This window comes from Gallus gallus, chromosome 1 (assembly GCF_016699485.2).
Source record: "Gallus gallus isolate bGalGal1 chromosome 1, bGalGal1.mat.broiler.GRCg7b, whole genome shotgun sequence".
NCBI classification, from domain to species: Eukaryota; Metazoa; Chordata; class Aves; order Galliformes; family Phasianidae; genus Gallus; species Gallus gallus.
In genome coordinates this window covers 1,727,671-1,743,460 of record NC_052532.1, presented here as the reverse complement: position 1 = coordinate 1,743,460, position 15,790 = coordinate 1,727,671, and the positions used below count along the sequence as shown (strand labels likewise).

The 15,790-nt window shown below is 46.1% G+C and overlaps 1 protein-coding gene across 1 annotated transcript; it reads right to left on the bottom strand.

Moving 5' to 3' along the window:
• Positions 1-9: 9 nt before the first annotated feature.
• TUBAL3 (tubulin alpha like 3) lies at positions 10-6,516 on the bottom strand. Its single transcript, NM_001277351.2, has 4 exons — positions 6,466-6,516; positions 3,692-3,935; positions 2,465-2,613; positions 10-1,439 (listed from the first exon to the last, which is right to left on the bottom strand). Exons 1-4 carry the CDS (start codon positions 6,466-6,468, stop codon positions 456-458), a joined length of 1,380 nt encoding a protein of 459 aa, NP_001264280.1. The 5' UTR covers positions 6,469-6,516; the 3' UTR covers positions 10-455.
• Between the last annotated feature and the right edge of the window lie 9,274 nt (positions 6,517-15,790).

Sequence of the window (15,790 nt, the reverse complement as noted above, 5' to 3'; positions counted from 1 at the left end):
GCAGAAAACTCAGAGCAATAGAAAGTCTTTATTCAAATACAAAGGACAGTTGCATAGAAGTGTACTGGTACATTTTAATTAAAAGGTGCTTTTGCAGTAAAAGCCAGAGCAAGAGTTTGCCATGTCAACCAAAGCAGGCAGCTTGCAACATTTCCCTGGGCTAGCAAGCAGGGTCCTCTGCCCAGGCAGGATGCATCCCCAACACTGAGCCAGGCACCTATTCAGCTTCACTCATTGATAAACAGCAGTGTGATAAAGCTCAAGACACCCATGCTACAGAAGTGCACTATGAGCACATAGACTACACAAGCAAAAAAGGTATAATATGTCAAACAGTAGCACTGAGGTTCAGGACAATGCTTTGGCACCTCCAGGCACTCAAGACCAGTTTAGCCTGATGACAGAGTTTGTATTTCATCTGAGGTTTGACTTCAAGAAGAACAGACAGAAGTTTGTTAGTACTCATCCTCATCAACCTCATCTTCTTCTCCATCTGCTGAGTCCCTTCCAACCTCCTCATAATCCTTCTCCAGGGCAGCCAGGTCCTCCCTGGCCTCCGAGAACTCCCCCTCCTCCATGCCTTCACCCACATACCAGTGCACAAAGGCTCGCTTGGCGTACATCAGGTCAAACTTGTGGTCCAGGCGTGCCCAGGCCTCGGCGATGGCCGTGGTGTTGCTCAGCATGCACACAGCCCGCTGCACCTTGGCCAGGTCCCCCCCAGGCACCACCGTTGGGGGCTGATAGTTGATGCCCACCTTGAAGCCCGTGGGGCACCAGTCCACAAACTGGATAGAGCGGCGGGTTTTGATGGCCGCAATGGCTGCGTTCACATCCTTGGGCACCACATCACCCCGGTACAGCAGGCAGCACGCCATGTACTTGCCACGCCGTGGGTCACATTTCACCATCTGGTTGGAGAACTCAAAGCAAGCATTGGTGATCTCTGGCACTGACAGCTGCTCGTGGTAGGCTTTCTCTGCCGAGATGATGGGTGCATAGGTGGTGAGGGGGAAGTGTATCCGTGGGTAGGGCACCAGGTTGGTCTGGAATTCAATCAGGTCAACGTTCAAGGCACCGTTAAATCTCAAAGAGGCAGTAACAGAGGAGACAATCTGCCCAATGAGCCTGTTGAGGTTGGTGTATGTGGGCCGCTCGATGTCCAGGTTGCGGTTGCAGATGTCATAGATGGCCTCGTTGTCCACCATGAAGGAGCAGTCCGAGTGCTCCAGGGTGGTGTGAGTGGTGAGGATGGAGTTGTAGGGCTCCACTACTGCTGTGGATACCTGTGGTGCTGGGTAGACGGAGAACTCCAGCTTGGACTTCTTGCTGTACTCTACAGAGAGCCGCTCCATGAGGAGGGAGGTGAACCCCGAGCCTGTGCCTCCCCCAAAGCTGTGGAAGACCAGGAACCCCTGGAGGCCACTGCACTGGTCAGCCTACAGTGGAACAATGCATATTTACCTCTCTCTTAAGTATTATTCCAAATAACACAGCAATAAAGTCTGCTTGGAGCACCTTCTCACTAGAAGATAAGTAGCTAAACAATAGTAAATGTAGGAAATGGCCTTAAGCTGTGCCAGGGGAGGTTCTTGTTGGACATCAGGAAAAATTTCTTTCTGGTAAGAGTGGTCAGGAAGGGGAACAGGTTGCCCAGGGAAGTGGTGGAGTCACCACACTTATTAGTTTTCAGGAATTGGGTAGATATCACATTAAGGGTCATGGTTTGTTGGGCGTGGTTGTGATGGGTCAATGATTGGACTAGAGGATCTCAGTAGTCTTTTCCAACTTTAATGATTCTATGAAAATCAAGCTCCATCTAGAGCACTTTCAATCCCTAGAGTGAATTCACTCATTTTTTTCACCCTACTACACCCTGCCCTACATCTTTAAGTAGATGCAGAATATCCACATTGTCAAATGGTAACTCTGTCCAAGTTTCTCAGTTATCCGCTCAATGTACACCTAAGCATCTGAGAGGAGAAAGAAGATATCCTGTGGTCCTGGACCCCTAAAAGAGATCTTAAAAACATTTCAGCAGCTGGCATCCAAGTGCAGTGTTACAAACTTGCCTCACTCTTATCAAACACAGAGTTTGGTCTTCCCAGCCCAGCTACCAATTGTCCATTTAGAATTAATCTCTGCAGTCATACAATCCCTCTGGTCAGAAGTCCTTCTCTTTTCTCTCTTACACCTAATGTTTTCTCATTCCAGCCCCCAACACACGTTGAATGTGCAGTGTTAAGCATAGACTTACATGATCAGATGGCCCCTCACTTTACTGAGTCTCATTCACAAGACCATAGAATCATTAAGTTTGGAAAGACCATTAAGGTAACCTAATCCATCAGCAACACTTGAGCTCAGAAGAAAAAAAAACCCTTTACCTAAGTCTATTAGTCCAAAGTCTAAATGGCATTGACCATGGTGTGCTGTCTTAAGAGAAAGGCTCTTTTCCTCTTACCATTTTGCGAATTCTACTGAGGACAGTGTCTATAATCTCCTTCCCAATGGTGTAGTGGCCACGGGCATAGTTGTTGGCAGCATCCTCCTTGCCACTAATGAGCTGCTCCGGGTGAAAGAGTCCATGGTAGGTGCCAGTTCGGATCTCATCTACAGGGAGAAGCAGTCATGGAGAGCAGCACAGTTACAGGTTCTGGACATTGGTGTGGTACAGCAAAACACATTCATGCTAGATCCATCCCTCCCAGCTTCAGGCATCTAATGGAGACAGGCATTAGGAGTAGTTTCTCCAGGCTTCATTCAGTCAATGAGATGTGAGACCCCCCCCCCCCCCCAGAGGTTATTTAGACCCACTCAGTCAAAATGCTGGATACATTTCATATTCTATTGGCCCACTAACTTGGTTCCCAATTTAGTGCCTTGATTGGGTGCCTAAAATTAAGTGGAACCAAAACAAAGTCTACATTCCTTCCATTAAATAAAATAATGAGTCACATCTTAGATGTTAAGATAGAAGCAGACACATTCACCCACAGGAGAAGCCTAGAAGGCAGAGGCAGGTTGGATGTGCAATCTAAAGTGGATGCAGTTTTCACCAGCTCATTTTCACCAGGTTCTAGAGGAGTAAGAATTTGTCTAGGAAGGTATTCTGAATTAAACCAAAATGCCAAATTGAATCAGAACCTCTGAGATCACTAACAGAGCTGGGGATGAAGGGGAAGCAGAAATACTGCTGTAGCAAAATATACAGAAGCATGAAATTTAGAACACCCATCTACTCAAAGAAGCTTCAGAGGTAGTCTTAAAACCAGATGTGCGAAATAAGTCATAGGGTAGTGCAATTCAGCCCACAGCTACTGAGGTTGATAAACCCACACCTCTCTACATCTGCTGAGAATTAAGATGCAGGTCTCTTAAAAAGAGAAATTTATAGAATCATAGAATTGTTGGGGTTGGAGGAGACCATTAAAGGCCATCTAATCCAACTCCCCTGCAATGAACAGGGACATATACAGTTAGATCAGGTTGCTCAGAGCCTGCACCAGCCTGATCTTGAATGTCTAAGGGACAAGGCACCAATCGGATCTCTGGGCAACCTGTTCCAGGTGAAGACAAGTCAGCATATGAGGAGTAACGGGTTTGTTATTTTCAGGTCTATTTGGAAATGCAATCCCTGCCCAGGATTCACATTCTATGGTGCCACAATGCCCACTTGACCCATTATTACCAATGACAGTGGGCTCCAAGTCTATGAACACTGCCCGAGGCACATGCTTCCCAGACGCTGTCTCACAGAAGAAGGTCTCAAAAGAAGAATCCACTTGCTCAGACTGTGGCTCCACAGGTTTCACCAGCTTGGAGCCAGGAATGGTCCCATCTGCCTGGATCCCATGCTCAAGGCAATACAGCTCCCAACAGGCATTGCCCATCTGCACGCCAGCCTGCCCGATGTGGATGGAAATGCACTCCCTCTGCAAGGGGAAATGGCTTGTTAAGGTGATTTTTAAGACATCCTGTGGCCTAGCATTAGCCCCTGTGGTTCTTGTTTGAGCCATTTGCTGTCGCAGATGATGACGGAAACAGGTGGCTTCCGCCCACTGCCACGACTTGGAGCAAGGATCAGACTGTTCTGTAGGGCTGTTGGACACGTAGCATCTCTAGGAAGGACTCTCCCAGCCCAAGGGAGAAGAAAGGAAGGAGGTGATGGGCTTCATGCCAAGGCAAGAAGCAGCTGAGTACTGCTGGCTCCATCTTGTTCAGTGCTCAACTGGTTTCATTGCAGAGCAGTGGATCCACTGGGTTCCAGGGCAATGGGGACCCAAGGACAACAGCTCCAGGCTACCTGAGCTAAAGAGCTCTTCACCAAGCAGGGAGAAGCCAAGCATGGAGTCACACCAGGAAATGAAGCCAGAGGAAACCAGCAGTCACCCAGGGCAAGAACAAGGGCAAGCCAGCACCTGGAGAGAGGCTTAGAGTCCTGATGTAACCAGTTCACTCTCCAGGAGCATCCACACAACCTCCAGGGTGGTGGAGGCATTGACATCTTCAGGAGACTTTTGATGGTTGTGTGCTTCCCTCAGTAATTGGCATCTTTGCTGCTTCCACCACCCTGAGATCAAAGTGCTGCAGCAGGAACAACAGCTCACATCTCAGCTCCCAGTTGCAGCCACCCATAGCACAGGGATATCCATTGAAGGGAGATGGTTAGCCCACCCAGGAATGGCCAACAGTGCCATCATTCCTGGTGTTGATGGGTTCCCATTGAAGGGAGCTGGAGAGGCCACCCAGGAACAGCCAACAGTACAGTTTTTCCTGGTGCTGATGGAGAGGACACCTTGTGTATGCACACCCACAGACATGACTGCCCTCAAAGGCACTACCCTAATGCTAGACAGCCCTGGGGACCCATTGCTCATGGCATTGCAACAGTCATCAGGAGACAGATGCAACACAACTTCTCCTCTCTTTGTCTCCGTGGATGTGCCAAGAGATTTCTCAGCACTCAAGCAAGACTGATGGCCACCACATGTCCAGGTCAACTGCCATAAGGTTGGACACCAACTGGTGGAATGCTCTTTGCAGATAGACACCAAACCCTTTGCCCACAGCTGGGAGAACAATCTAATCCAGGTCTGGGCTGGGTGTGGGGGCTGTCTTTAAGCCCTCCCTCTCTCAGTTGATATTTGCACTATTTGGGAAATGCTGGCTGCCATTTGCCCATCCCTCCCAGCAAGATGGTTGCAATAGCTCCTCGCCACACTTTGCAAGGGTCACCAGGACCCGCTGGGACAGCTGCTCTGCTCTCTGTCCTTTCCCAGCTTGCAGTCCCAACACCTGCTTCAAGGGGCATATTATATATTTTCCGCATAGGGAATGGAGAGAGAGGAAAAAAAGAAAGAAAGAAAGCCTATTGGAGGGAAAAAAAAAGACATCTCATATTCTGCAGGTTTGGGTTTTTTTAATCCCCACTCCCGTATGCTGGAAAGTTTTTTCAAGATCCCAGACTTCCAACTTTTGCATCCAGATAAATTGCATTTTACAGACTCTGGCTATAAGCAACCCATTGTTGTCCAGCTGATTTTCCCTTTGGAAATCCCACATAAATCTTTAACTGTTTTGCAACCAGGACAGACTCCTAAAATTCAGCAGATAAAAGGAAAAGTTCTAAAGCTGCCTCGCTGGGTGCTACTTTGAAGTTTTCTACTTGCAACATGCAAAGGAACACCATCAGATTTTCCAACAAGTTGCCCTTTTGCATTCACAAAGTGACAGTTGCGTTACTCCTCACTGAAAGTTTCAGCCAGTGCTGTTTGGAGTCGCAGGTTTTTTAAGTAACCAGATCAGTCCACTTCAGTTTTACAGCTGCAAACTCCTAAGAGCAAAGATTCAGACAGAGAAAAGAAAAAAAAAATAGAAGGGGGAGGGGGGAATTTCATTCATTTAATATCTGATCAGAAGGTTTCTAGAAGACAAAGGCAACATGGCAGCTCTCTCCTAAGGAAAAAACCCTAAAGGTCTCTGCAAGTCGTACAAGTTCCCTATGGCAGTGTGAGAGATAAAGTGTTCAGCTTGGGAACGGGGCCAGTGGTGTCAAACTTTCAATTTCAGCATATCGTATAGTTGTGTCTCAAGATATGCTGGTTCCCCCACACACACCTCAAAAAAAGGTAAAACCCAACTTGCATTAAAGAGCCAGGCAAAACCCTACAGACCCCATCTCAGGAGCTGCAAACTCAGAGCAAAAAAAAAAAAAAAAAAAAAAGCAGCAAGAGGCCACTGAAAGAGCTGCTCTGCACATCCCTCACTTTTCCCTTATAAGGAGCAAACACGGAATCAATAAACCAGAAGGTAATTGGCAATTAAACAAAGCTGCTTGGAATTAACATCCACGAGAGAAAGGCGAGAGAAAAGAGCAAGCAAGCTGTTCAGCTCGGCATGCTTGGAAAACAAACAGTCGGTATTTTAAGTTTAGGCTAATACAAATGTAAGGCATGCTCTTACCATGATGAGACTGGAGACTTGCTAAGATCTAAGCAAAACAGCTGCTACCCCTGCCTCTCCCTGCAACTTTATAGCCCAGGAAGGCTTGACTCCACCTGAATATAAAGAAGCTTTCTGCTAGCTTAAAGGAGCAGAGATCCTTTTCCTGTGCATTCCCAGAAAGAGCAAAGGATAAATGATCTGTTAGCGTCTGGATGGTGTGATTTCTGTGATTAAACTGCCTTGGGCACAGTGCAGCGTGAGTTGTTTTTGTTTTCCAAATTGCCTCAACTGCAAAAAATAAAACTAAAAAAGAAAAATTATAGTATCATAGAATGGTTGGGCTGGAAGGGACCTTAAGGATCAGCTATTTCCAACCTCAGTTTCGGGTGATGGAGATCCAGACCCCAAAGGCAACACTGAGCTGGGTGTAAAAGAGCCAGAGCCCAGTGGTGCCAGAGTTCCAGACCCCAAAGGCATCACAGAGCTGGGTAACAGAGATCCAGAGCCCAACAGTGCTGGAGATTTGGAACCCAAAGGCATCACAGGGCTGGGTGATGGATGCCAAAGTCTGGCTAGAAAGAAGAAAACTGGGGAAGTTTGAGTGCCCCCATATAATTTACTTTTTCCAGGAGAATCTATCTTCCCCTTGCCATTATTCAGAGCAGTGTTGGTGATATGTTGTATCCTGTCTGGTTTTAGACCCAGTCCTGCCATTTTGATCTTTGTTCCATATCTCCACTGACCTCCATGGGAATCCACTGATTTTTGTACCTCCATGGCACTAAGGTGCAGGCTCAGATCCCCCATTTGCCCCATCTGCTAGCCACAAAGTGTTCGTTTTGCCCTTGGCTGTGTCCTGCACATGCATAGGAACATCTTTATTTACCTCTTCATTCTGCCATTAAAAGGTTCCTGAACCTGCTTTGGTTGAGCCATTGTTGCAATAAGTTGGCAGCTCTCGGGGCCAGCGGGGGTAATCATGTCCCAGACAGCAAGAGACATAAATGCAGCCAAGGGCAGGGAGTCTCCCCCTGTTTTGTGAGATGCTTTCCAATGTTTCCATTGGTATACTGCAGCAAAATCAAGCTGGTCAGGTTTGGAGGACAGGATATATCAAGAAAGGGTTAGAGAGCAGCTCATTCATTCCTGAAAAACACAGAATCCTTTCCTTGTATCCTGAAGGTGGTCAGGCACTGGAACAGGGACCTAAAGATGGAGGAATTTTCTTCCTTGAATATATTCAGAATTCACCTGCACAAGTTCCCATGCAACCTGAATCCCCAAATCCCCAAGATGAGTGCAAGGTATTTGTAGGAAGTAAAATATACCCTTTCACTATGGATCTACATGCATCTGATGATTATAGGAACATAGAATCATAGAATCATGGAATCTTAGAATGGCTTGGGTTGGAAGGGACCTCAAGGATCATCAAGCTCCAACCCCCCTGCTGCATGCAGGGCCACTAAACTTCATATCTAATACTAGATCAGGCTAGTACATCATCAGCAATAAGGTAACTTTCTAATATCAACATCATATATGGGCTCAGCGGAGTCTAAAGTGTAGGATATTTATCCTCCCACTCTTCCAAAAAAATGAGCACAAGGCTGCAGTTTTGATGGGCAAAGAGATGAGTTTTGGGAGGCATGGATGGAACAGTTCTGCTCAGCACTGGTGTGTTGAGCCCAGCCTCTGTCTCTGAGGGTAGATGGGAGTTTTACCCTATTCTTGCTCAGGGCTATGCCAAAGGCTTAGAGAAATCGAGTTAAGCAGGTTGGGTGCACGGTTGTGCCTGTTTTGGAAGTGGGAGAATTCAAACCTAATTGGGTCAGGCTGGGTTCTTTTGTTAGATACAGCATCATGCAAACACATTTGTCAGCATTGTGGTCTCCAAACTTCTGCTGGGAGTAGAAGTGGCCTCTGAGGACAGAAAAGCTATTTGTTTGTGAGCAGCTCCCAAAATGTGAGCACCAAGCATGCCAGTCAGACAGGATCTTCTTTTTCCAAGAGCTATCTATTGCTCAAGAAGAAACGAGAAAATGAGGAGCTCCAGCAGTTCAGAGCATGAAGTATTCATTCGCTGGAAGATGTTGGGTCAACCCAAAACCGCTCGTGACTCCAAGTCCACATTTTTGGGTGGCTGAAGTCCATCTTTCTAAGGAAATGGAAAGTAAAGGAGAGTAGTACTATAGTCTGGTGGTGACAACCTGCCTGCAATCTCAGCTCCGGGACATATTTAGAACAGCATCAATGAGAAGGACAGAGGCCAACCCCCCTGTGGACCCACTGCAGCAGCCCTCAGCCTTTTTATAGCCAGACTTCACAGCTGCTGCCTCCTTTTTCCTACTCCTAAATATTGCCTCCTGGTCCTCCTATTGCTGTCCCCACCACACAGTCCGGCACCAGCTGCTGTTTGCCTCTACGGAGCAAATCTTTACCCATGAGGATGCAAGTGGTGTCCCAAAAGAGGCAGAGTCTTCAGGAGGAAGAAAGAACCGTGACCACACTCTGGACAAGCACTTGAATCATCAGGAAGGGTAAAAAAAGTCCTCATTATGCTTAAGGATGAGCCAAATGTGGGGTTTGCGTGTGTGTGTTTTCTGGTTAATTAGCTAAACTGAAAAAAAAAAAAAAAAAAAAAAAAGAGAGAGATTTATTTAGCTCCAATATCCACCATTTTAGGAGTAATTTGCTCCTGTCTTTAATTGTTCACCTACTTCAGTTTGCTCCATTCTACACGTGCACTTGCCTAGCATCAGCTTTCAATCACTGGCTCTCATTATGCCTTTTGCAGGGGAGCGAAAGCTGCCAACTTTCCACACCCTCATCCCTCTGAAGGCGGCTGTTGTCTTTTCAAGTGAATTTAGGGCTGGCCGAAAATATTCAGAACAATAGTCCCAAAGATCTCCATCCTTTCCATTAGCCTGAACTGCCAGATCCCATTCTCCAGCAGCTCTCTGTCTTTCTGGATTGTCATCCAGAGACAAAAACACAATAAAACCATGACCACCGAATTCCAGTATACCCATTACCAAGCTTCCAATAGGGAAGGAACTCATCTTACACCAGTAGTTCACAAAGCTCAGCTGGTGGCTTGCTGGCACATCTCACGAGACAGTTGAGACCTTGAGGAGCTTTGGTGGCCATGCAAATTTTATTACACGGTCTTCAACACCATGTCTGGTGAGCAAATGAAGAGCCTCCCAAATGGCTCCCATTTACTGCTGGGCCACCTAGCCCTCTGGACACCGTGCTTCTCTCTCCAGGCTTTAAAAAAGGCCTCAAGCCACAGTTACCCTATTTTAGGTTTGCCAGGGCTGAAGCTGAAGTGCCGCTCCTGATAGTGGTTGTCCTTTATCTATCACGCAGTGAGGCCCCAACCTCAGCTCAGGCATCTGTTACTGATAAGCAGAGATGATTTATCCAAGCATTAGCCTGGATATCTCTAGCATTTGACTGCATGTGCCTCTGTTCACGCACTGTTTGGTTTTATACTGCTGCTTCCCTGCTTTTCTGCTTGAGGGATGCAACTCCACTTCTTTTGCTTACATGGTATCCTACCCCTCCCATCAACGCATGATTTAGCTCTGGCCAACACCATCTGCAAACACATCCTTGCAAAGCAAGACAAATGGAGCAAATTGGATGCAAGGGGATCCCTTCAGGTATACCTTTAAAAAAGGAATAACTCTTACTACAAAAACAAACTGTCAAGAAAAGCATTCAGTATCAGTAGGAAATCTCAGCATTCTCCATTGTAATGCAAAAATGGACAGTAAAAAGTGGTTAAAACTGAAAACCTTCATTTCTAAGCTATCACGATGGGTTGTTTTGACGTTCCAGGTTCTCCCCTCCCCATCCCCTCATTTTTCTTTCCAAATAAAACCCTGGCAGACCCATCCCCGTTCTGTGAGACAGCTCAATTGGAGTGGAACTGCATATTTCAGCAGTGCACGCTTCCAGCAGAATTCCCCCAACCAGCTCTGCCTCAGAGCTATTCCCATAACCCAGGGTGGAGAAAGCACCCTCTATGTGTGTCTGCACAGCTGTGCTTCTCTTCTGCATTCCCTAAAGCAGATAGCAACCAGCTGTGGGGCAGGGGCTTCTTTGTGGTGGAGTTGGGCTGCAGCAAGGATATATTCTTGTTTATTCTCTAGTTGCAAAGGGATATTTCTTCTTTCTTCCTTTAATTGCATTAAAAATAACAAGGCAAATGCTTTAAGGAAAAGCTTTCTTCTAAAGTAAATTGGAGAAAGATGGACTTCTTACCTTTAATGAGTTTCAGAGAGGCAAAGGTCTGCCTCTCAGTGCCCTGCTCCTAGCCATACCCACGAGCAGGTGCTTAGAGATGTGCAGAGGGCATGGAAAATGCATATAACATCCCCTGTAGTCTCCCTACTGATTTTAATTCAGCTCAGGGACTTTCTGAACCACGTGTGGCTTCCACATACTCAACAACCCTCAATGCATTTCCCTGCCATCAGTTCGCCTCGTGCCCTTGAATGTTGTCCAACATTAGCATCAGCTCACAGGCAGTTTTATTTTCAATTTGTTCTGCAGGACTCCAAGTAACCAACTTCCTGCATTCTCCTGGCTGTAAAGCTGAAACCGTCTCATCCCACAAGAGCACGTGCACATTCTTTGACGAGAGATTGTGTCTTTTCCCCTGCCAATGATGTGACTTTATCTAGTTCTGCAGAGTATCCTAACAGCTCAGCCATCTTAATGGCTGGCCCAACTGCCAGTGTTGCAAGCTTTTGGTTTGAAACAAATGAAGACCTGAGCCAGATTCCTTATTGTTCACTAGGATGTTATTGTTAATATTGCGAAACTGCCCCAATTCAGCATTGATTCACTTCACTGACCCTAATAGAATCATTAAAGTTGGAAAAGACCGCTAAGATCATTTAATCCAACCATCAATCCATCCCCACCATGCCCACTAAACCATATCCCTCAGTGCCTCATCTACCCTTTTCTTGAACACCTCCCTCAGTGAGAGTCTTCTGGGAGATACCTTGACTTCCCACAGGAAGGTAGAGGTAGAAAATCAAAGAATCATAGAATATCCTGAATTGGAAGGGAATCATAAGGATCATCGGGTTCAACTCCAAGATCAAGGAAAGCTCATAAACCATCTAAGAACTCAGCATTCCCTTTGTACTCAATTTCAGAGCTAGCAACACTGCCTTTAGTGGGATGAAAAACTGAAGCTTTGCATGAAGAGATTTGGAAGAATTAAGTTTCACCATTAATTTTAATTATTGAGATTGATCTGAATGTTGTGTAGACATGTAGACACATTTGATTGTCCAGAGTTGGACTCGATGATCCTTACAGGTTCCTTCCAACTTGGGATCTTCTGCAATTCCACTGTTCTTGGCGGTATGAAATCCTCTCATTTCTGGAAGCATCTCCACTCTTTTTTGGGAAAGGATTGGTTGGGTGGTGTTGCAAATAAATTCACGACAGTGTCAAAAGGACTTTGTAACATTGCAGTTGAAGACCTGCTCCCCTGCTGTGCAAAGCTTTGAGCAAGAGTCCTTCCCATCGCTGCAGACAAAGCCAACACATGATTGGCTTTTCTGATTACTTGCAGTTCGTGAGGCTTTTCTAATGGTTCTAAATCTCTGACAATGATAAATGCTGTTGTTGAGCCCATGTAAACAACTGGTTTGAAGATGTAAAAGCAAAACATTTTTTTTCCTTTATTTTCTGAAGGATGGAATGCACTGTAATAACACACGCAAGGGCTGCATTGTTATTAGAACTGTGTTGTTTTTTTTCACATTGGCCAGCTCATGGGATGAGGCAACACACAAAGGAAGCCCAACTATAATGTCTGTAGAAAGTGAGAATGGAAGAGCAGAGTGTTTTGGAATATCCAAATTAATTTACTTAGTTTTATATTCTAAAAGGAATTAATTCTGCATGGTGTGTGACAGTTGGGAAACACATCACTCGAGGCTTACAGCAGCAGCTAGGATATCTCCTAAGCCTTATGGAAGAGCTTTCACACATTGACTGTGTCACTTGGCAGAGTTCCTGTTGTGACTGTGAACTACATGTGCTATTTATCTTTATGCTTGCTGACTACCTGGAACGCAAGGGTGATTTTCCTGTAGCGTTGTGGCATTTATTTTTTAGGCTTTTCAGGATGAAAATACAGTATATTTTTCTGGCTCTAAATACTGACAGTGACACACACCTTAATCATGTGCAATTTATGGCCTAAGGTTTTATTGCATCATAAATGTCTAAGCTGCTTCAAATCCTCAAGATGACTACTTTCAAAGTAGTGTAAGTGCTTAAATGAGCAATGCTGCCAAGTGTATAAAATTCCAAAAAATAGCTCAATGCTTTGAATGCTGAAAAAGATTGCTGTCAATGAAGCATGCTTTAATCTTCACTTAATTAAGATTTCTTGTTTGAGAACCACACATCCTTAATGCATGGGTCACCAATTCCCTGCTTAATCCAAGAAGTCTTTCCAAAACGAGACAGGCTATCCATTTAGGTTTGGTGTAGTCCCTATTACTCCTTGCTGAGAGCAGAAAGGAGAAAAGCCAGCAAGCAAAAGCCCTCCTTTGAGCAAAATATTTTATGGCCCTGAGGCGTGGAGCAAAGACCAAAATTAAAATTTCTCCTGGAGCATCACAGGCTTCTGGAAATGCAGTGAAATAGTTTTGCAACCCAGCAGCACTTGCTAGCAGGTGGGTGCTGTAGCACTCATGGGACTCTCATCACCCCCTTAGCAAGCCCCTGAGAGGTATGTTCGGTAAGTTGTTCTATTTCTGCTCCACTCATGAGACCCTGTGAGAGCATAATCTTCAACCCTAACTTGTCTTTGATGTGCACTGGGCTGCCTTAGTCAACCTTCAATGATATAAAATGCCTCAGACACTACTAGGGATGTGGCCATAAAGCCAGGATGTTGCCTGCAGGAAGGCAGAGATTCTGTCCCGACCCTGATTTCTCCCAAGAAAGAGGATGATGTATTAACCTATATTGAGCTTAATGCCTGGCTTTGAGTGAATATCATTATATAGTATCCTAAATCCACTTATGCTTATTAAAATTCCAAGCTCTGGTCATTCAGATCCAAGCTGTAGTTCTGCAATCCTCCTGGAAGATGGGAAAACCCGTCACCTTCCACATATACCTCCATGCTGACTACTACTCTTCCACCCTGGAGGACTCGGGGGGCAATAAAGCCATGTCAACTGGAACCTGGATTCCCAGCATCTTACCCATACTTGATGATGGTCATAGTATCATAGAATGCCTTAGGTTGGAAGGGACCTTATAGATCAGTAAGTTCCAACCTCCCTGACATGGGTGTTCTCCCCATATTGTCCTTGATTTCACCAAGATATCATTGACTCCGCCAGGTGACCCCCACCTTTGGATATGCCTTGCACTCATGACCTCCACATCTACAGTTTTAGCAGAAGTATGCCCCGAGTACCTTTCAGATCACAAATGTCTGTTCCAAGTTCTCCAACCAGATGGAAAAATCATTTGATAAGTCCATGGCTTGCTGCCTACTGTGCTGGGGGGATGGATGTGGCTGAGGCCACTGCAGAATGCAAAAATCAGGAGGTTCTGAAAGACTGGGAGCATTTCAAACACAGAAACCAGGACTCAGCTGAGGAGAGAAAGGTCTCTAGGGTATAAGACAGAGCTTTGGAGAAGGACTGGGAAGAAATGAATGAATTGGTCTGGTGCAGATGAATGCCTACCAGTGATTATAAGCCAGTGTAAAAGAAATACTGAGTGGGGCAATAAAATTTGCTAAGCTGTTTAGGCTTGTCAAATAAAGAAACTTCACAGTTTTGTTATGTCAAATCTGTGCTAGAATAGAATAAGCACAACTAATTCCTTTCGCTTTGGCATGGGATCTGTGCTGAGTCTGACTACTCTGGCATACACTAAGCCTGGTGTATTGCGTGTGCTCACTCTTCCTCCCTTCCCACTGGTACATTTCAAAATAGAAGTACAACTTCTTTCTAAAACCTCCAAACCTTTGCCTCGCATATGGTTATGTTTAACCCTTTGGCAGGCTGCTCTGTTCAGCTTAAAGAAGGGGTATCGACTTCTGAATCAAGTTGCAGGTCTCACTTCAAAAGCTTGGGTTTGTATTTTAGTACCTCTGAAGAATCCATTTCTGATTCCTGACTAAAAAACAGCCAATACCTGGCACATGTGTGGGGGTTTTTAATGGGTTTCAAAGCATTTCATCCAACCGTTGCACAGAAGTTGAGACCAACCTGCACCTGGAATGAAGATGATAAACTGCAAAAGGTGGTTTCCAGCACAGTTCTCTGGGGTGCAAGCATTGTTAAGGGGAGATTTTTTGGCCAAAACTTTCCAGTCCAAGGCACTCCAAAGGAGATCGTTCCAATTTCTAAGCGAAGATAAACCATCGCCTCTCCTCTCTTCTGGGACCCATTGGGGCTGCCACTCCAGGACGGACTCTGCCCCTCCATTAGCAGCCAATTTTCACAGAGGGGAAGGGCTGAAATGGAGGAGGATTGACATTTCACCCAAGGAGGACACATTTTCCCACTCAAGCACCTTGCTCAATGCACCACTGAAGCTGAAGTGGGGTGGGTGGGAGCTCGCAGGTGCATGATAGCTTCCCAAGGCAGAATGTGTGGGCATTTGTAGCCAAGACATCTGCTTTTCTCCGGCACTACCACAATTTAAGACCCCGTTTAAAACAGTTCACAAATCAGTTTCACGTTGGGACACTGCAGGCTTCTCCAAAAGGCTGTGGCCTATGGGATCTCACCCACGCTGGGCTGCATCCCACATTTAAACCACTTCCGTGTGTATTTTGAGGCAGTATCTGAGGTATATTTTTAATATTCGAGCCTGTTTCTGAGGTATATTTTTAATATTTCGGCCTATTTCTTTGAGGCATACTTTCAAGATTCAAGACGGACGCTTATTTTTCCTCTGTTCCTCAGGTGATTTCTGTCTTTGAGGTTGACATTGCTACCCTCCTCGAGGCCGTGAGGTGTTGGCTCTGCGTTTTCTGAGGAGAAAAGATGAGAATGGGAGGAGGACGGAGGGGCTGTGGGAGGAATGGCTTCCGTGCCTCAGTTTCCCCTCTCCTAGGTCCTCCAAGCCGCCCGACGCAGCGCAGGACACAAGGGGGCGCTGCGCTCAACGGCGGCGACAGTCCTTCCCCCAACCACTCCTCTCACCTCCCCCCTCGCTCGTCCCGCCCCCGCGTCTCCCAGCAACGCACCCCACCCGCCGCGCTGATTGGCTGCCACCTCCGCCGCCGCCATTTTCAAACCGCCGGTTCGCCGCCGCCGCTGTTTTCGCCGCC

Bases quoted from the DNA above. Each gene is read 5' to 3' on its own strand.
- TUBAL3 (NM_001277351.2), bottom strand. The intron at 2,614-3,691 runs GTAATAATGGGT...TTCTCCCTGTAG, and splicing joins CTTGGAGCCCACTGTCATTG to ATGAGATCCGAACTGGCACC. The intron at 1,440-2,464 runs GTAAGAGGAAAA...GTTCCACTGTAG, and splicing joins TCAGTAGAATTCGCAAAATG to GCTGACCAGTGCAGTGGCCT.